At 34.3% G+C, this 21,424-nt stretch overlaps 5 protein-coding genes across 5 annotated transcripts; all 5 read right to left on the bottom strand.

Moving 5' to 3' along the window:
* Positions 1-1,570: 1,570 nt before the first annotated feature.
* LOC147831771 (uncharacterized) lies at positions 1,571-5,198 on the bottom strand. Its single transcript, XM_087300366.1, has 4 exons — positions 4,790-5,198; positions 4,536-4,699; positions 4,407-4,472; positions 1,571-2,422 (listed from the first exon to the last, which is right to left on the bottom strand). Exons 1-4 carry the CDS (start codon positions 5,196-5,198, stop codon positions 1,571-1,573), a joined length of 1,491 nt encoding a protein of 496 aa, XP_087156492.1.
* Positions 5,199-8,991: 3,793 nt separating this feature from the next.
* LOC147831772 (C-C chemokine receptor type 8-like) lies at positions 8,992-9,861 on the bottom strand (the record flags this gene model as incomplete). Its single annotated transcript, XM_087302020.1, has 1 exon — positions 8,992-9,861. A coding segment is annotated over one exon (870 nt), but the record flags the coding sequence as incomplete, so codon positions are not given.
* Positions 9,862-12,210: 2,349 nt separating this feature from the next.
* On the bottom strand, positions 12,211-15,723 carry LOC147838754 (C-C chemokine receptor type 8-like). The gene is made up of 2 exons (XM_087300367.1): positions 15,708-15,723; positions 12,211-13,103 (listed from the first exon to the last, which is right to left on the bottom strand). The coding sequence occupies exons 1-2, from the start codon at positions 15,721-15,723 to the stop codon at positions 12,211-12,213; spliced, it is 909 nt and encodes a 302-aa protein (XP_087156493.1).
* LOC147838755 (C-C chemokine receptor type 8-like) lies at positions 15,461-16,914 on the bottom strand. Its single transcript, XM_087300368.1, has 2 exons — positions 16,878-16,914; positions 15,461-16,712 (listed from the first exon to the last, which is right to left on the bottom strand). The coding sequence occupies exons 1-2, from the start codon at positions 16,912-16,914 to the stop codon at positions 15,811-15,813; spliced, it is 939 nt and encodes a 312-aa protein (XP_087156494.1). The 3' UTR covers positions 15,461-15,810.
* A 2,009-nt stretch (positions 16,915-18,923) lies between these two features.
* LOC147831775 (uncharacterized) lies at positions 18,924-20,601 on the bottom strand. The gene has a single exon (XM_087300737.1). It carries the CDS (start codon positions 20,241-20,243, stop codon positions 19,320-19,322), a length of 924 nt encoding a protein of 307 aa, XP_087156863.1. The 5' UTR covers positions 20,244-20,601; the 3' UTR covers positions 18,924-19,319.
* Between the last annotated feature and the right edge of the window lie 823 nt (positions 20,602-21,424).

Consider the following 21,424-nt stretch of genomic DNA (forward strand, 5'->3'; position numbering starts at 1 on the left):
ATGTCTGTAAATAATATACTAGCTTTGGAGACGTAACATAAATTCCGCTCGGCTGTGTTCAAAATGACACCAATGTTTTCAAAGTGCACTGCGAAGGGAGCACAATTGTAACCATGTGCTTCAGACCATGCACTTAGATTGTTAAATAGAGCCCAAACTCTGATCCAATTACTCATTCAGTGATAGCTAAGCCTTTTTTACCAACAACAGTAAAATGTTGTGTTTTGGGAACTATGATATACGGTTTAACATCAATATGAATGCGACACATACAAAAGACATTTAAATAAATGAAAAAATGCCAAGATGTGCTAAAATGAACCAAATAAGTACACAAATTGCATTTGTATGCATTGACACTGTTTAACACAACTTTTAAACCTTACACAAATAAAAAATAGCATTGTTACATGTTTGTAAGGTTCAGTCACAAAGTAGCCTTTTTGTTTTGTATTTTATGTCTTAAAAATGTCAGAGTGAAGCCTAAACAAACCAAAAGTGTATTCATTTTTTAAGATTTAATTTTTGGAATTATGATATTAATATTGACAGGAAATAAACCCGGAGAGAGAGAGAGTAGGTATGGAATCAGCAAGGTCCACGAGTCTGCATTCGAACTCACACCCGGGGTTGCACTATTTGTGGGTGCACCAAACACTAAGCTATCAGCGCCAGGAAATGTATCACATTTAAAACTAGTGCAATCAAAAGAAAATTAAGGGAAATTAATTTCAAGTTTGAATATCTTGTAAAAAATGCATTAAAATGAAATGAGTGAATATTTCAAACAAGAAAAATTTGAGGCCCTCAAAAAAAATAAATAAATAAACATTTACAGATTTTGTCCTTTTTTAAGCATAAACTCTTTAAATATGATTTTTCAGATTTCTTTTTTTAAAAATAAATTTGCATCTAAGATGGAATTTGACTGTAAAACAAGACAATGACACTTTTTTTTTATACCATCGGCAAAAAAGCAATCTTTTAATTTTGGTGGTCTACAGTGATTAATTCATAATACGAGTCTCTTTTAAGCAGTAACACAAACCTCTAACAAAAATGTTTACATTTTATACTTTAGTAAAGCATTAGTCAATAAAGTACCTGAATGCTGATAATTTAATCTTCACACTGTGCCTTGTAAGATGAACAGCATGGACTCTAGATGTGCAATGCTGAATGTGCTAGTTGTCAGTGAATGTACATGCACATTATACAGTATGTATGCAAATTAATGGACCATAGTATGAATCAGATGACACCCAGTTCACAAAAAGCATTGTGAAAAATAGGACAGGAATTAGTCCATTAATGTAATTAAAAAACAAAGCAACAACTTGATAGCTAGCTTAGATTCCAAAAAAAAAGTAAAATATATATTTTTTTATGACTAAATTGTTCGTAGCTGACAATGGTTATCCTATATCCTGTTTTACAAAAAAATAAAAATACACAAGCATATGAATAACACACATAAAATAATCCCACTTTCTGTAGCCTGTGTTATATATGAGTGATCTTTCCGAATAAAACTGTAGTTAAAAGCTTATAAAGCATTCAAACATATTGTTTATGTAGAACAGAAGCAGAAGAGCTTCCCAACCCTGTGCAGAAAAACAACAGGCTGCACAAAACCAGCTAGAATAAAGCAACAAAGACTTAAAAACCATACCAGTGTATCTTCATTCTGTTCAATCACCTGCAGAGCACATAGGAATCCTGTGATAATAAAAGGCGTAAACATGAAAAATAAAGTTCCAGTGGTTATCAGAATGAGATGAAACGCTCTTCTCTTCATTAGGTTTTCCTCATTTCTTTCTCTTCTCTCTCCTGGTCCTGATTGCTTCAGAGCTCTGAGAACAGCCACAAGACAAAACAACTGGATGGAGAGGAAGAAGAAGTACTGGAGTAAAAAGAACCAAGAGTATGTCTTCAGATCAGATATTATTAGAATGATCGTAACGACTACACAGGATCCAAGAGTGATTATCCAGACCACAGCGCAGCAGATCACTCGATATCTCAGAGGTTTGTACTTCAGGAAGGTTACAGGATGAACCACTGCCAGGTAACGCTCAACACACATCAGACACTGAAACAGAGGACGACCAGTGTCACCTAGTCCTAGAGTAAAGTGGTGCAGTAACTCTAAATCTGTAAGCACTTGTAAGAGATAAAAGAGACTGCTCGTAGAATGAATTAGATCACAAACTGTAAGATTGACGTTGATGAATTCTGACTGAAATTTTCTTTCCTGAGCAATAATCCACAAAACATAGCAGCGTGTAGGAATCCCAAACAGCAGATTTAAACATAGCAAACCATTCCTGAAACTATTCAGTAACAAATCATCAAATTTGATGGAGTTGTTGAAAGGATGAACCTCGAGTGAGGTGAAGTTTTCAGTGGAGATGTTCATTATCTGTGGATATAATTGTATTCTACAAATGAGAAAACAAGTAAACTATAAAAGTCTGATATATTAATCAAATCTTACTCTTTCAATCACATGTTTCAGCATATATTAACTTAATGAAAATGTTATTAAATATAAATATAAAAGTTATTAAATCAGTGTAGGTATCAATGATTTTTTAAATTATCTTTTCTGTGGATGCATGAAACAGATTGTTAAACCTTCAGTGGGAATTCTACTACCAAACTAACTATTAATAAGCAGCTTATTAGTGATTTATTGAGCTAGTAGTCTTAGTTAATGATTTGTTAATAGATAAATAAAATAGATAAACAAAATATCAAAGGCTGATGAGAAGGAGTTTTATACCTGCTGTTCAGAAGTTGCCCAGTCATTCACCTCTGCGCAGTGCTCTGTTCAACAGCTTATGCTGTCTGTATGAATATATAAACACCTCACAGATGGCATGCAAATATGTAGTTATTTATATTATTCTCAAAATGACATACAGTACAGTCATCAATCAGTTTAAAGTATGCATTTCAGTAATTTTTTTTTGTTCAAACCTGAACTTATCTCATCATACTATACAATTTATACATAAAATTCAAATCAGAAAAAGTTAGGACTAGGGATGTAACAATATTGTAAATACCATCATAGTAATTTTTTTCAATATTACCGCTGGCGAATGACTCAATAAAACTATATTTCTAAGAAAAGTTTGCTTAGGTGAATGAAGCGAACGGGAGGTAGCGGGAACTACAATACCCGTCAGCCTAGGCGTGGCCATCATCCTGTGCGGTCTGTTGTCACTACAGATCCAGTAATGCGGAAATGGAGTGTGTTGCTAGTAGCGGGGATGAAAAAGAGCTGGAAATGATCGAACCTAAAGCGAATTTTAAATCAGATGTGTGGAAGCATTTCGGTTTCTTTCTAAAAAGATACGAAAAAGGAGAAAAGGTGACAGACAAAAAAAAAAAACAGTATGCAGGCACTGCCAGACTGTGGTGAAATATAAGTTGGGGAATACGACTAAAAACAGTCATGGGGACTGCAGAACACAGCACACTTGTTAGATTGATGGAGACATTGACTTGTACCGCAAAGAGACCTCCATCTCACTCATGGCTTGTCCTCTCAAGTGGTGGAAAGACAATGCACAACGTTACCCACTGCTGTCAACCTTGGCTAAATCATATCTCTCTGTTCCCGAAACCTCAGTCCCAAATGAGAGGGTTTTTTTTCTGTTGCAAGGGAAATGCCCAGAGATCCCAGCTTTTACCAGATTATAGTTATATGATAATTTTCCTTAAAAAAACCCATCTCTATCTAAGTGAGTGAGTGATTAAATGTTGAATGTGATGAGTTTTCAACAATACTAAATTGAAACTTTATTTTTTTACATGGTTAAATAGTTTTTTGTTATTAAAATTGAAAAATTTAAGTTCCTGTTTCGAAACTTACAGATAGATGGCTAATTTGTATGTCATTTATATGTTCTGTGCTAAGTTAAATAAACACTTTTGGCACTTTTTTTGAGTCTTTTCATTAGTTTTGTTTTTCCTGTAAATTATTCAATAAATACCATACCGTGCCATTCATACCGAGGTATTATCGTACTGTGAAATTCTGATACCGTTAAATCCCTAGTTAGGACTGTATGAAAATAAAGAAAAAAACAAAAAACAAAACAAGTAGTGATTTCCAAATTTACTTAGACTTGTATGTCATTGCAGACAATATGAACATTAGACTTGTATGTCATTGCAGACAATATGAACAATATGTCTGGTCCAAACTTGACACAGTGACCTTCTTGCTGTGTGTCCTATCTCAAAAACAATAACTATTTTTTGCTCATAGATATAAATTTACAAATGTCCATAAGCAAATCCTCCAAATGCAGAATATAAATATCTCCCATCAGATTTTAAGTGTTAAATGGTTAACAGCAGTGAAGTTTCCCAGTACGGTGCAGATAGAGTACAGACTGCACAAAACCACCCAGAATGAAAACACCAAAACTAATGGGCATGACCACAAAATGATCCAGCTGTATAAGAAAACAGAGCATTATTGCAATGATGAAAGGGACATATATGATCGCCATTGTTACAGCGGTTATCAAAATAAGATGAAATGCTCTTCTCTTTATGTGGTTTTCCTCCTCTGTCTCTCTCTTTCTCTCCCCTGGTCCTGACTGCTGCAGAGCTCTGAGAACAGCAGCACAGCAAAACAACTGGATGGAGAGGTAGAAGAGAAACTGCACGAGGATAAACCCTAAAAAAGCGTACATATTTGACAGAAAGATAAAGAGGGAAAACAAACAGGAACCCCCACACAACAACCAGACAAAAACAGAACATGCACATTTATATCTAAATGGCTTGTGCTTCAGGAAGGTGACAGGATGAACCACTGCCACATAACGCTCAATGCACATCAGGCACTGAAACAGAGGACGACCCGTGATGACGAGTCCGAACGAAAGTGTCTGGATTGTCAAACAAAACAGAGGCTTTTCGATTGGCATATAGGACAAAGAAGACAGGGAGTAAAAGATCTCGCAGATATTGAGATTGAAGATGTAGAACTCTGAAGAAACTCCATTTCGTCTTTTGGCAATGAGCCAAATAATGTAGGAGTGTGTCGGAAGACCGATGAGTAGATTGACGCATAACACCATCTGCAAACCGTCCACTGAAAAAGATGCTTGTGTTGTGGTGTTGCGGTAAGGGTGAACCTCAGGTGAGGTGGAGTTCCCGGTGATGTCATTCATCTGTTCAGGTGAAATTATTACAATGTCAATCAAATTACTGTCAGTTAAGTGAAGAAATGAGCTGTATACACACGTCTTGCATTATACTGACAAAAACGGTATTCCATACTGTAAGTATAGTATTCACTGTAAAAAAAATGACCGTAAATTCACAGTAAATTCAAAGTCAGCTCAGACTCATTCTAAATTTGCAGAAAGCGCCAAATACTTCCCAGGAGGTACTTTTTTTGCAGTCTTTGTTTTCGCGAATCCACCAGAGGCCACTGTGTATTCTTTTTAAGATCTCAAATTTCTCTTGCGAGTTCCATTCGTGCCTGCTGTTCTCATGTAAATCCACCAGAGGCCACTGTCCACTGACTGACTCGCTGACTGACCGACTGATACCCCAACCCAACCCCTTCCCTAAACTCAACTGACAGTATTTTAAAAAGCAATCCAGAAAAAGAAAAGTAATAACAGTCAATAACAACGCACTGTTTAACCTGTTGAATTCTAAAAAAAGATTTATGATATTATCTGAGAATTTCCAGATTTCAGAGCTATACATGCTGTATATACAGATAAATGACAGTTTAAAGCAAGGTGTTTGCTACTTTTGTTCTATTTGTCATAAGTAGAAATCATTGTCCATTGAGACAATTCCCTTTTCCTTGCTTCGATGTGTTAAACATAATAAATAAACCCATTGTCTCATTGACTGCGTGATTCATAAGGACTAATTTAATTTTAATTTAGCAATTTCTTTTTTAAAGCTTATTGATTAAACAAAAAATTAACTTGTGTTACAGTTTCAAAAAAGCTACTTAAATATTATCACTTAATTTTAAAAGTAATTTGTTACTTTACTCATTACTTAGAAGAGTAATATGATTACGTAACTCGTGTTACTTGTGTATATATATATATTATATTATATTATTATATATATTATTAGCCCCCCTGAATTATTAACGCCCCTGTTTATTTTTTTCCCCAATTCCTGTTTGGCTTAAGGCTTAAACAGGTCAATTAGGTTAACTAGGCAGGTAAGGGTAATTAGGCAAGTTATTGTATAACAATGGTTTGTTTTATAGACTATCGAAAAAATATATAGCTTTGAGGGGCCAAAAATTTTTACCTTAAAATGGGTTTTAAAAATTAAAAACCACTTTTATACTAGATGAATTAAAACAATTAAAACTTACTGTGAAGACATACTGTGAAAATTTCTTCGCTCTAATAAACATAATTTAGAAAATATTAAAAAAAAAATCAAAGGGGGGCTAATAACTCTGACTTCAACTGTATATATGCAAAAACCTCTAAGTTGCATCTGAAATTTTCTTCTAAAATTCGCATTTTCTCATTGGTTCAGTAATTACACTTTTAATGCAAAGAATAGGTTATTTCCATTACTTTTAACATGAAATAACTAAGCATAAACTATAAGGGGCTGAGAAAAAATACACAATGTAGAAGACAATTCCAGATGACACTTCAACTTTTTAAATAATAATTGTATTATATGTTATTATACAACACATATTATACATACATATATATGTTTTGTTATCAAAAATAATAATGCAAACTTGAATTTGTTTTTTATTTCTTTGACAAAGGAAAATAATCTTCCAACAGATAAGTAACTTTACATTAAAAATCTTTTTTTCTGTTTAAAATAAGATTGTTGTTCTTACCCTATTGGCAGATCATTTTGCTTGTTATTACCCTATTGGCAGATCATTTTGCTTGTTCTAAGTAAAATCCACTTCATTTTGACTTATTATTTCTGAAAAAAAATAATATTTTTTTTTTACTTGTGTAGAAAATGCTTCTTGATTTAAAAATATTTAGATATTTGTACAATTTTTTTTTCGCTGTATACCAAAATGAATCACTGCATCGTTACACAGAAAGCCTTTCAATACATAAAATGATAAAATGATGTGAAATGGTTATAATTCTTAAACAATTACACTGTAAAAATACTATATATGTACTATACTAATATGTACAATAGTTAAGCAAAGTAGATAATAAAATAGCGATACATTTTCTGTAGATTTTCTGAACCCATAATTCATATATTCTGACTATTAAAGCAAAAAATATTGTAATGTATTATTAGCATGGAGCAAGCAACAAAAGGTAGAGTTTTTAAAAATATTGATTTAAAAGGGATTTTGTCACCTGAATGAGTTGTCTTTCTGGATCATCTTATAAATCTCTTAACTGACTTGAATATTTATACATGCTGTAACAAGGAAATATATGCCAATATACATATAACGTCATAAACAAATAGGTCAGAGATTTGAATAGAGTTGACCGACAATCCAGTTTACATAAATGTGGAAAATTCAGATTTGAAATTTCATCGGATATGTAGTAAAATGGATGCAAATTATATGGGATGTAATAAAGGATTTTCAAACATGCAAGAAAAAAGCTAAATTTTGACTAATGCAATGAATGAACTACAAAAACATGGTTTACCTTAAAACAGAACAAGCACTCAAAATATATTTTTACACCTGCAAAATTCAGCAGACAAATAATATAATAATATATACAAAATTTTTTTAACATCCATAATGTAATGCCACCAGGGAACAAATAGGACAATAATGACTATAAAAAAAACTATAGGAAGTATAGAAATGACTGAAAAAGTAGCTATTCTTTGTGTTTTATACAGTATGAGTGCTCTTAAACTTATACAATAGGACTTTTTATGGGGGCCCTATGCAATTTCAGATGTGGGCCCTAGCATTTTAGAAAAAGATTGGTTTGACTGGGGGGCCCCATTTATATATATATATATATATATATATATATATATATATATATATATATATATATATATATATATATATATATATATATATATATATATATATATATATATATATATATAAACATATATATATTGTGTGTATATATATATATATATTGTATATATATATATATATATATATATATATATATATATATATATATACTTTTGTGAGGCAAAAAGAGGCCTTTGGATTTGCTATAGACCCACGGCCCAATGGGTTCTTAATCTGGCCCTGGCTGTACGGAAGGAACATTCCATTATTCATGGGGGCCCCCAGTTTTGAAAAGAATAACGCTAAAATCTCAATGGTTATTGACAGATTTTACAACATACAATGGAAAATGTATAAAAGAGCTAAATGAGGCTTCTTGGCATTGGTCATGGCCCCCTAATTCGCTGGGGCCCTAAGTGGCTGCTTACCTCGCTTATTGGTTTACTCCGCCCCAGAATATATGTGAATATCAAGTGGTTTAAGACCATTTGACATTGAAATGTATTTGCTTAAGAGCATGCTTTAGTCAAAACACAAGTGTAATGACCGCCTTAAAATGTGTCAACAAAGCACAGAGCAGACTTTTACTGTATATTGAATGAGATAGACGTTTAGACGTGACAAACGTTTTACTTGACAATTTACATAGTTTTAATTTCCTACCATAAATATATCAAAACTCAATTTTTAATTAGTAATGTATATTGCTAGGAACTTGCTGAGAACTTAAAAGGCAACTTTCTCATTATTTAGATTTTTTTGAACTTTCAGATTTCATATATCTAAATTGTTGTATCTCAGCCAAACATGTTTCCATCCCAACAAAGTATACATTAACTGAAAGCTTATTTATTCAACCTACAGATAAATCTCAAATCCCAAAAAGGACCCTTATGACTACAAATGTGATATACTACATTCAAACAGATATCATTTGCAATGTGGTTTGAGCAAGCTTCTTAAACATTAAAACATCTTGTTTATGAAGAACAAAGACAGCTGAATTTCCCAGCCCTGTGCAGATAAAGAAGTGGCTGCACAAAACTTGCTACAACAAAACAACATGTACTGAAAGACAATATGCGTGAATCTTCTGTCAGTTTTAACACATTCAGAGCACACAGGAATCCTGTGGTAATGAAGGGTGAAAACATGACAATAAAGATTACAGTGGTTATCAGAAGGAGGTGAAACGCTCTTCTCTTCATGAGGTTTTCCTCATTCCTCTCTCTTCTCTCTCCAGGTCCTGCCTGCTTCAGAGCTCTGAGAACAGCCACAAGACAAAACAACTGGATGGAGAGGAAGAGCAAGTACTGCACTGAAAAGAACCAAGCGTATGTCCTTAAATCAGATGTCATATGGAGCGTTATAGTACTCACACATGAGCCAAGAGTGATTACCCAGACCACAGAGCAGCAGATCACTCTATATCTGAGAGGTTTGTATTTCAGAAAGGTTACAGGATGAACCACTGCCAGGTAGCGCTCGACACACATCAGACACTGAAACAGAGGTATACCGGTGACACCTATTCCTTGCAAAAAACGCACCATCAACTCTAGGTTTGTGACCACTTGAAACACATAAAATAAAAAAATCAGAGAGTACATTAGCTCACAAACTGTAAGATTGACGTTTAAGAATTCAGACTGAAATCTTCTTCCCTGAGCAATAATCCACAGAACATAGCAGCGTGTAGGAACGCCGAACAGTAGATTCAAACCTAGCAAACCATTCCTCAAACTATTCAGTAACAAATAATCAAATGTAATGGAGTTGTTGGAAGGATAAACCCCAGGTGAGGTGAAGTTCTCAATGGAGTCGTTCATGCTCAGTGCTTCTCTAATATGTAGGTAGTATTTGTACAGTTATAATCTGAAAGAGAGAGAACTGTATACGTCAGTTCAATGAATCAAATCTCACAAGTTTGTATATTTAATAAGAATATGAGATTACAAAATCAGCACATTTTATTCAACATCTTTAAACACAATGTTACTATAATATTTAGTCTTAATGACAATATTAAATAATTTTTGTTTACCTTAAGAGGGAATTTGACATCCAACCCTGCACAGTGTTCTGCAAAATGACTAAATACATGTAGAAGAACGACTAAACCCCTCACATATGGCATGCAAATGTTTAGTATATTTAATCAACATATTCAGAATGATAAATAGCAGTCTGAAGGTGAAACCCGGATAAACAAGTATGTGAAAATAAACAATACTAAGATTTATTTTTGTATTGACCTAAATCTTTCAGCCATTGGAAACTTATTGGCCTGAATCGTCGAGTCTATTTCACTTCCATAGATTCTTTTGTTAAAAAACAACTTGTTATGCTGTTGTTAACTAGTATTTTTTATTATATTACTTTTATTTTTAAATGTATAGTCATAAACACAGTTGTTTGTAGTGCACGTACCTTGACCATTTACTGCCGTTTCATTGGAAATGACTCAGAATTGTAAGTCTTAAAGGTGCTGTATGTATGTTTTTGACTCTTCTAAAGCATAAAAATACCATCATATGTTTGCAGATATTAAAGAAACATGCTCAGTGAACCTTCTTGTTTATTTGAAAAACAATGCTGAAGTCAGATATTCTGCTTTGAAAATGAGTGTTACGTGCCGGAACGCTGTCCTTGTTTTGGCTATTTTAACTCAGCCACTGCTTGTTTAGCGAACTATATTTCAGCACTACGGGTTGCCTTGTTGGACAACAGCGTATTTCATTAATTCATTCAGGAAGGCTCTTAAAGTACGCATCGGTGACCAAAATGCTCCAATGGACAGTAGCAGCTTCCGAAATGAGACACAGATTAAGAGTTCCACATGAGGTGGTTATTAATTACCAAACTACATAAATATTATGAATGTAAACATTGGGTGAGCAGGTTACATTGTAACCGCATGTCCTAACAACATGCTATGTGACAAGATTTGCAGTGATAACCAATTTAGCTGTTTGCACCATGACAGAATATGAAATACAGCCATTCAGAAGCACAGAATAGAGCACTCACTGCACTTCAACAAACTGGTAAGATTTATAATCTAATTAATAAATATTAAACTTCTTTAAAATTATAATGTAGATACTGAATAACTGATATAAGAGTCACAGTTCTAAAGTTCAATTTCAAATAGTTTTTTTTATTTTCAAGATCTGAGGTGAACTATCTGCTGCTGCTTTCAGCAGTATGGCAATATACTTCATGTGAAAGGGCATATGAACTCACATTATAAGCATTTAACTCTGAATAAAGCACATGAGTTGTACCTGAGGTGACCATTGTCAGTTTTCTGTTATTCAGCTGCAAGAAATAGAAGCCGTTTTTAAAATATAAGTTTCAGCTGTTGGTTAGAACAAAAACTTCTCTTAATATGGAGAATATTTCTTCTGTTGAGTACCGTTGCTTTTATGTAGAACACGATTTAAATCAGCATTTAGGCTTGATAATCAGGGCCAGCCCTGTTGGTGTCATCAATCTGACAACCTGCATGTATTGAACCAGCCGTGCAATACCTAGTTTAACCACTTGGTGTCAAACTTACATACTGCACCTTTAACACAATTGCAGAAAAGACCTTACTTGTGCATTGCAGAATAAAGTAAAATCTTTCTGTCAGAAACAGTGACGATAAATAAACAGAAATTCAACTGATCCTAAGTTTCACAGTCCCTGTCAGATGGAACTAAAGTAAAAAAAGAGACATTTATGCATTGTCATTTATTTTCAGCACTATATATTGGCATCCTCAAACACATGCATATTTTATTCTCTCACCATGAAATCATGTCCAGTTTTTTAGACTGAACTGCAAGGTTTTGTGGCAGAGCATTTTTCTACATGCATAAATAAACAACATAAAATGATAAACATCATACCTGAAAAAAGAAAACTTTAAAATATGCGCTGTACAATGATATTTCTCCCACATGAAAATAAGTTCTTTGATGGAGGATGAATGTGGGATCAAAACCTAAAGCTTGGTCATACAGAAAATGCAATTTACAAATTCCCCTCCTTTTCTTTATTAACAAATACACTTTGATTAATAACTAATTCTACTATTCATATATAGTAAAACTTGTTTTGATCACCATTTCTGGGTTTATTTTGATTTAATGCCCAAATGACTATATATCCATTAGTAAAAAAAATGCACACACTGAATGATTTGTTTTTCCTCAAGAATAGAGACAGCAGAGTTTCCCAGCTCTGTGCAGATAAACAAGAGGCTGCACAAAACCAGCTACAACATTACAACATGTACTCAAAGACCATATCAGTGAAACTTCAGTCAGTTTCAATACCTGCAGAGCACACAGGAATCCTGTGGTAATAAAAGGTGAAAACATGACAATAAAGATTACAGTGGTTATCAGAAGGAGATGAAAAGCTCTTCTCTTCATGAGGTTTTCCTCATTCCTCTCTCTTCTCCCTCCAGGTCCTGCCTGCTTCAGAGCTCTGAGAACAGCCACAAGACAAAACAACTGGATGGAGAGGAAGACTAAGTACTGCAATGAAAAGAACCATGAGTATGCCCTCAGATCAGATGTTAAATAGAGGGCTATTGCACCCACACATGAGCCAAGAGTTATTATCCAGACCGTAGCGCTGCAGATCACTCTATATCTGAGAGGTTTGTACTTCAGAAAGGTTACAGGATGAACCACTGCCAGGTAGCGCTCAAGACACATCAGACACTGAAACAGAGGAATACCAGTGATACCTAGTCCATTCATAAATCGCTGCATCAACTCTAGGTTTGTGACAACATGAAACACATAAAATAAGAAAATCGGAGAATTCATTAGCTCACAAATGATAAGATTGACATTGAAGAATTCAGACTGAAATCTTTTTTCTTGAGCAATAATCCACAAAACATAGCAGCGTGTAGGAACCCCGAACAGTAGATTTAAACCTAGCAAACCATTCTTGAAACTATTCATTAACAAATAATCAAATGTAATGGAGTCGTTGGAAGGATGAACCTCGGGTGAGGTTAAGTTCTCAATGGAGACATTCATGTTCAGTGCTTCTCTAATATTTAGGTTTATATTTGTGCAGTTATAATCTGAAAGAGAGAGAACTGTATATGTCAGTTAAATTAATCAAATCTCACAAGTTTGTATGTTTAATAAGAATATGATATTACAATATCAACACATTTTATTCAACACCTAAAAACACAATGAATTTTGTTAACTATAAATTGTTAGTTCTAATGACAATATAAAATTATTTTTGTTTACCTTAAGAGTGATTTTGACATCCAACCCTGCACAGTGTTCTGCAAAATGACTAAATACAGTAGAAGTACGACTAAACCCCTCACATATGGCATGCAAATGTTTAGTCTATTTAGTCAACATGTTCAGAATGACAAATAGCAGTCTGAAGGTGAAACCCGGCTAAAAAATTATGTGAAAATAAACAATACTAAGATTTATTATTGTATTGACCTAATTCTTTCAACCATTGGAAACCTATTGGCTCAAAAATTTCGGTCTCATTCATTTCTATTGATTTTTAGTAAAAAAAAAAAATGCTTGTTATGCCGTAATAAACTAGCATTTTCTTATTATATTATTTTTATTGTTATGTGTAGTCATAGGGTGTACTCACACTAGGATATTCTAGTGTGAATTTGTAACCTAGTCGATTTCCTGAACTGAAAATCCATCAAGGGTTAGACAGTGTTCTAGGTTTTTGCTTGTGAGGTTTTTGGGTCCAATAAGCAAGACCTCAGATTTATCTGAATTTAGTAATAAGAAGTTATTAGTCACACTTTATTATGATGATCCGTTTGTTAAATTTAAGTTACATTGCATCTACATGCCAACTAATACTTATAAGACTGTAAGGATGGTGTTAAGGTTGGGGTTAGGATTAGTGCAAATTGATATGTACCTGCAAAGTTTTTATAGTCAGTTAAACGTATGTTAAAGGAGCGGAATCAATAGATATCAAGCAGACAGTCTACTAATACTTAAATTGATGATCAAAATAAAGTGTTACCAAATTTGTTAGTCACCCAACTTTTAATATCAGCTAAAAAAAAATCTGTTAATTTTGTGAATTTGTACAAATGATCAGGTTGAGAGAAGTCATAAAGTTGTGTATTATTGGAATAAGAGTGAAAAGTAATCCGTGTTCTTTTAATGATATCACCTAGCGGTAGCACATATGGTGTAAAAAGCAATTGTACTTTTGATCAGTATGATGCCTCTTCATTAACTGATACAAACTGATAACGTTCAGATAGATAAGACCTGAACCAAGCCAGTGCAGTTTCAGCAATATCAACATAATTTTCAAGCCTATCAATGAGAATGTTATGATTGATTGTAGGTAATTTTATGGTCATTGAAGCAGGTCATTTGTAACTCTTATAGTGCTGTTTCTGTGCTATGATATGCTCTAAATCCAGATTGGAAGTTCTCACAAATATTGTTTTTCTGTAGGGAGGAACATAGTTAAGTGGATACGACTTTTCTAGTATCTTTCAAAAGCACGTTTAAAATAGTTTTTTAATAAGCTGCTTAATTACAGGTAGTTTAAACGTTTTAGGCATATATCTTAAAGGTAGGGATGAATTCAATAGGTTAAGAACAGGTTCAGCAACTTCTGAAAACAATTGTTTTAAAAATTGGGTCAGTATTGGATCTAACATAGATGTTGTTGATTTGAAGGAATGAATCCGACTAGATAGTTCTTCCTCACCTACTGCTAAGAACGTGTGAAGTCTATCCATGACAGATCTACAGTGCTCTAATAGACCCTTTTCACAATGACATACTTCCGCCTTTCGCAACGCCATGTATTTTTAGTTCTGGTTTACCTTTGAGTCAATTGGATACTATAACAGTATTGGGCATGTGTCCAAGCGTTTCTCTTTCAATACAGAACTGCTTTCTGAGTTTGAGACATAGAGACAGACATTCTCTATGTTATAATATTTAGGTGGCTCTATGTGCTGCAGATTATCTGAGTTTGGTAAACTCTGGAGGCTAGTTGACGATTCGTTTAGCCAATCTGTCTGCTGCCTGACATGGGCTCCAGCTATGCATGTGCGAACACTAAGAATATGAGCCAGATTACTCGAGAACAGAGCTGCCCCAGACCAGGTGAGATGAAGACCATCTCTCTTCAACAGGTCAAGTCTACTTTAGAAACTTGGTAAATTGTCCACAAAACCTATGTTATTCAGTGATCACTAGACATCTAGCCATTAAGTGAAGAGAGTCGGCTGTGGAACTTCTCACCACAATAGGCAGGCCTTGTTAGATGGAGCTTAAGTAAAAGAAAAAAGAGGCTGTAACTGTTTATGTGCATTGTCATTTATTTTCAGACACTTTTTCATCCTCAAACACATGCATCATTTAATCTCTCATCATAAAAACATGTACATTTTCCCCCTTTTTAGACTGAACTGCAGACAATGTTTCTACATATAAATTAACAGCATAACATGATGAACATCATACCTGAAAAAGAAAACTTTAAAATATTCAGAAACTCTACAATGATATTTCTCCAACATGAGAAGAATTTCTTTGATAAATGCGAGAACAGAAATTAAAGATTAGTTATGCAGCAAATACAATTTACAGTTTCCTTCCTTTTTTACATTTACAAATACATTTTATTTCATAACAGTCCTAATCCTAATACTCACATAAAGTAAAACCCATTTTGATCACCATTTCTGGCTTTATTTTAATTGAATGCCCAACTGACTTTATATATCAATTGGTAAATAAATGCACTGACTGAATTATTTATCTTTCTGAAAAACAGAGACAGCAGAGTTTCCCAGCTCTGTGCAGATAAACAAGAGGTTGCACAAAACCAGCTACAACATAACAACATGTACTGAAAGTCCATATCAGTGAAACTTCTGTCAGTTTTAACACATTCAGAGCACACAGAAATCCTATGGTAATGAAAGGTGAAAACATGACAATAAAGATTACAGTGGTTATCAGAAGGAGATGAAACGCTCTTCTCTTTATTAGGTTTTCCTCATTTCTTTGTCTTCTCTCTCCAGGTCCTAAGTGCTTTAGAGCTCTGAGAACAGCCACAAGACAAAACAACTGAATGGAGAGGAAGATGGAGTACTGCACTGAAAAGTACCCAGCGTATACCTTCAGATCAGATGTTATACGGAGGGTTATTGCACTCGCACTTGAGCCAAAAGTGATTATCCAGACCACAGAGCAGCAGATCACTCTATATCTGAGAGGTTTGTACTTCAGAAAGATTACAGGATGAACCACTGCCAGGTAACGCTCAAGACACATCAGACACTGAAACAGAGGAATACCGGTGACGCCTAGTCCTTTCATAAAACGCACCATCAACTCTAGGTTTGTGACCACTTGAAACACATGAAATAAAAAAATCAGAGAGTACATTAGCTCACAAACTGTGAGGTTGATGTTAAAGAATTCAGACTGAAATCTTCTTCCTTGTACAATAATCCACAGAACATAGCAGCGTGTAGGAACCCCGAACAGTAGATTCAAACCTAGCAAACCATTCCTCAAACTATTCATTAACAAATAATCAAATGTAATGGAGTCGTTGGAAGGATAAACCCCAGGTGAGGTGAAGTTCTCAATGGAGACGTTCATGCTCAGTGCTTCTCTAATATGTAGGTATGTATTTGTACAGTTATAATCTGAAACAGATAGAAATGAAATGTCAACTAAATAGATAAAATATCACAGGTTTAAAAAGAGGATGAGGTAAGAATATCAGCATATTTTAATATAAGTTTTTTTTATTTACCTTAAGAGTGATTTTGACATCCAGCTCTCTACAGTGTTCTTCAGAATGACTAAACCCAGTAGGAGCACGACTAAACACCTCACATATGGCATGCAAATGTTTAATATATTTAGTCAATGAACAATACTAAGATTTATTTTTGTATCGACCTAATTCTTTGAGTCATTGGAAACCTTAAAACTTCCGGTCTCCTTCACTTCCATTGTTTTTTTTAGTTGTAAACAGCTTGTTATGCTGTTGAAACAGTATTTTCTTATTTATTATATTATTTTTATGTGTAAAGTCATCAACAAACTTGTTTGTAGTGCCAGTACTTTGATCGTTGACTGCCGTTTTTTATTCCTAGTCTTTTGCCTAATTGGAAATGATTCAGAATCGTTAGTCCTAAAACAGTTGCAGAAAATAGATTACTTCTGCATTGCAGAATAAATCAAGATTACGCAACTTAAACACTTTCCCTGATTTGTTCCTGATTTATGTTAGCTTTTAGCTGTGAAAATATCCATAATACACATTACCTGCCACTTTATTGACCTTATTCTTCAATGCGGAAGTGCACTGGTTTTTGCGATTGTTTTAAAACTTCCGATTCAGTTGCCTATAAGAGAAATGACTAGGAATTATAAACGGCAGAAAACGGTCAAACCACATGCTCTACAAACAAGTGTTTGCATGACAATACAGACAAAATAGAATAATATATAAGAAAATATCAGCAATAATTTTTGCATGTTACAGCTTTATTCCAAAAATCCAAAAATTCATTTATTCATTTAATCAAAATTCTACACACAATGGTACATAATGAAATGTAAAAAAAGAGTTTTTGAAATTGTTGCAAATTTATAAAAATTAAAAAACCTGTAAAATCACATGTACATCAGTATTCACCGCCTTTGCCGTGAAGCTCTAAGTTGAGCTCAGGTATATTCTATTTTCACTGATCATTCCTGAGATGTTTCCGCAGCTTAACTGGAGTTCAGCTGTGGTCAATTCAGTTGATTGGACATGATTTGAAAAGGCATACACCTGTCTATATAAGGTCCCAGGGCTGACAGTGCATGTCAAAGCAAAAACCAAGCATGAAGACAAATGAATTGTCTACAGGCACAAGGCTAGGGAAGGTTACAGAAAAATTTCTGCTGCTCTGAAGGTTCCATTGAGCACAGTGGCCTCCATCATCCGTAAGTGTAAGATGTTTGGAACCACTAGGACTCTTCCTACAGCTGGCCGGCCATCTAAGCTGAGTGATTAAAGGAGAAGTGCGTTAGTCAGGGAGGTGATCAATAACCCGATGGTCATTCTGTCTGAGCTCCAGCGTTCTTCTGTGGAGCGAGGAGAACCTTAAAGAAGGACAACCATCTGTGCAGCAATCCACCAATCAGGCCTGTACAGTAGAGTGGCCAGACGGAAGCCACTCCCCGCCTAGAATTTGCCAAAAGGCATCTGAAGGACTCTCAGACCACGAGAAACAAAATTCTCTGGTCTTATGAGACTAAAATTTAACTCTTTGGATTGAATGCCAAGTCTTACGCTTGGAGAAAACCAGGCACCGCTTATCACCAGGTTAACACCATCCCTACAGTGAAGCATGGTGGTGGCAGCATCATGCTGTGGGGACGTTTTTCCAGCAGCTGGAACTGTAAGACTAGTCAGAATAGAGGGAAAGATGAATGCAGCAATGTACAGAGACATCCTAAATGAAAACCTGCTTCAGAGTGCTCTTGACCTCAGACTGGGGCGACGGTTCATCTTCCAACAAGACATTGACCAAAAGCACACCGCAAAAAATATCAATGAAATGGTTTCACAACAACTCGTGAGTTTCCAGCCAGAGCCCAGACCTAAATCCTATTGAACATCTATGGAGAGATCTGAAAATGGCTGTACACCGTCGTTTCCCATCTAACCTGATAGAGCTTGAGAGGTACTGCAGACAGGAATGGGCAAACATTCCCAAAGACAGGTGTGCCAAGCTTGTGGCATCATATTCAAAAAGACTTGAGGCTGTAATTGCTGCCAAACGTGCATCAACACAGCAATGAGCAAAGGCTGTGAATTCTTCTGAACGTGATTTTTCAGATTTTTTATTTTTAATAAATTTGCAACAATTTCAAAAACTCTTTTTTCACATTGTCATAATGGGGTATTGTGTGTGAATTTTAAGGAAATAAATTACTTGAATCCAATATGGAATAAGGCTGTAACATAAACAAATGTGGAAAAAGTGAAGCGCTATGAATACTTTCTGGATGCACTGTATATGATGAATGTATCAATGAATGTAGGGATAAACGTGGGGTCAGAAATGAAAGGTAAGTTATGCAGCAAATGTCATTTTTATTACATTTAACATATTTTTTTATACATTGTTTTTTATTTAAATGAATTTTATTTTATTTTTTAAAGTTAACAAATTCATTTTAATTTATTACAGTCCTAATTCTGCTATTCACATAAAGTAAAACTCATCTTGATCACCATTTCTGTTTTTTTTTTATTCATTTCCCAACTGACAGCATATATCAATTAGTAAAAGGTTTACTGACTGAAAGATTTGTCTTTCAGAAGAACAGAGACAGAAGAGTTTCCCATCCCTGTGCAGATGAAGAACAGGTTGCACAAAACCAGTTAGAATAAAACAACAAAGACTAACAAAATACCAGGCCTCAGAATGATCTGTTGGATTATGTTGCAGAGCAACGAGAAGTCCTGTAATAGTAAAAGGTATGAACATGACAATCATTGTGACGGTAGTAATTATAATGAGATATGATGCTCTTCTTTTCATGTAGTTTTCCTCATTTCGCTCTTTTCTTTTTCCTGGTCCTGACTGCTTCAGAGCTCTGAGAACAGCCACAAGACAAAACAACTGGATCGAGAGGAAGAGAAGGAACTGAATTGAGATAAACAATGTATATGCCTCAAGACTAGATAATATTTTTATGATTATGCTAGCCAAACAAGACCCAGCGATCATAATCCAGGCCAAAATACAGCAGATGAACCTATATCTGAGAGGTTTGTACTTCAGAAAGGTTACAGGATGAACCACTGCCAGGTAACGCTCAACACATATCAGACACTGAAACAGAGGACGCCCAGTGAAAACTAGTCCTTGTAAAAAACGTTGTAGCAACCCAAGATTTGGGACAGTTTGTAAAACGTAAAGTAAAAAGATCAGAGAGTACATTATCTCACAAACTGTGAGGTTGACATTAAAGAATTCTGATGGCAATCTTCTTCCTCGAGCAATAAGCCACAAAATATATGCGTGTGTAGGAACCCCAAAAAATAAATTAAAGCATAGCAAACCAATCTTGAGATTGAGTAACAGATATTCATATGTTGTAAGGTTGGTGGAAGGATAAATCTCAGATGAGGTTAAATTCTCAATTGACCCATTCATGACCTGATCCATTAAAACCTACAAAGTGACAGAAAGAACTATAAATTTCAGATAAGAAAACAGTTTTGATAGAATGATTAAACTTACAACCATCAGCACAATATATTTATTAGACGTTCATATTTTGTAAGTTTTTTTTATTTGAACGTGTCATTGTGTTAATTCTGAATGTTCACACAAATCAATTCATGCTGTAACTTATGAACCTAAAGTAATTCAAATGTAAAGAGTTTATTACCTGGTGAGGGAAGTTGTTTCAATTTTTCACCTCTGCAGTGTTCTGTAGAATGATGAAAATAAAAATAAAAGAGCCTGACCAAATGCCTAAAAGCAACATGTGGCATGCAAATACGTTTAGTAATCAACATAATGTTCCAAATGAAAAAAAAAAACCTCATGAAAATCAACATTAAAAAGACAGATGTATTCAAACTATGAAGGAGAAATCATGCATCAAATAATGTAAAACAGAGAGCAAGAAAAGAAATCAATCTAAAATATGTTGTAAATATATTGTAAATATTGAATGGCAGTTTAAACTGATTTAGCGATTACATGAGATGCTATTTAAATTTAAAATTTAAGCATTTAAAAAAAATGCTCTTTTTTTGTCAGGAAACCTTTTAAAGTTCATTCTTGTTTTATTACACTATTAATAATAATAATAATAATAATAATAATAATACATTTTATTTATAATGCGCTTTTCTAAGACCCAAAGCGCTACAACAACAAAGAAATCAGGCATGCAATTGCAATAAAATACAAGTATACATTAAAAAAATGTTCTAAAATATAAACACAGAATAATCAAGAATTTAAAAAGTCTTAAAAAGATTAGTTTTTAGCGTCTTGCTAAAACTAGCTAGTGTGGAAGCATTTCTTACAGAGTGAGGGAGAGCATTCTATAACCTACACTCAAAAAAATCAACTAGGCATGTGTTGGATTTACAAAATAAAAATTTGTCAGATTGAAAAGAACAAATCAAGTTTACGTATGTTAAATGATTAATTCATGTTATTTGAAACTGAATCAAGAACATGTTGATTCAATGAGACTGAGACTCTTCAAATCGACAACTCTCACTCTGGAGAGTCACTTCACGCATATCAGTAGGTGGCGGTAGTGCGTTTGGATGTCATACGAAAACAACAAGAAGTATCACCGCGTGTTTTCGGCACAGTTTGGGAAT

The sequence above is a fragment of the Danio rerio genome, chromosome 21, assembly GCF_052040795.2.
Source record: "Danio rerio strain M-AB ecotype USA chromosome 21, GRCz13ab, whole genome shotgun sequence".
Classification (NCBI taxonomy): domain Eukaryota; kingdom Metazoa; phylum Chordata; class Actinopteri; order Cypriniformes; family Danionidae; genus Danio; species Danio rerio.

What these genes read in the sequence shown, in the direction of transcription:
- LOC147838755 (XM_087300368.1), bottom strand. Translation starts at nt 16,914, where the DNA reads ATGCCATATGTGAGGTGTTTAGTCGTGCTCCTACTGG. An exon ending in TTTAGTCGTGCTCCTACTGG is followed by an intron (nt 16,713 to 16,877) that starts GTTTAGTCATTC and finishes TATCTGTTTCAG; the next exon opens with ATTATAACTGTACAAATACA.
- LOC147831775 (XM_087300737.1), bottom strand. Translation starts at nt 20,243, where the DNA reads ATGGATCAGGTCATGAATGGGTCAATTGAGAATTTAACCTCATCTGAG.
- LOC147831771 (XM_087300366.1), bottom strand. Translation starts at nt 5,198, where the DNA reads ATGAATGACATCACCGGGAACTCCACCTCACCTGAGGTTCACCCTTAC. An exon ending in CAAGCCATTTAGATATAAAT is followed by an intron (nt 4,700 to 4,789) that starts GTGCATGTTCTG and finishes ACGCTTTTTTAG; the next exon opens with GGTTTATCCTCGTGCAGTTT. An exon ending in ATCTTATTTTGATAACCGCT is followed by an intron (nt 4,473 to 4,535) that starts GTAACAATGGCG and finishes TTTCTTATACAG; the next exon opens with CTGGATCATTTTGTGGTCAT.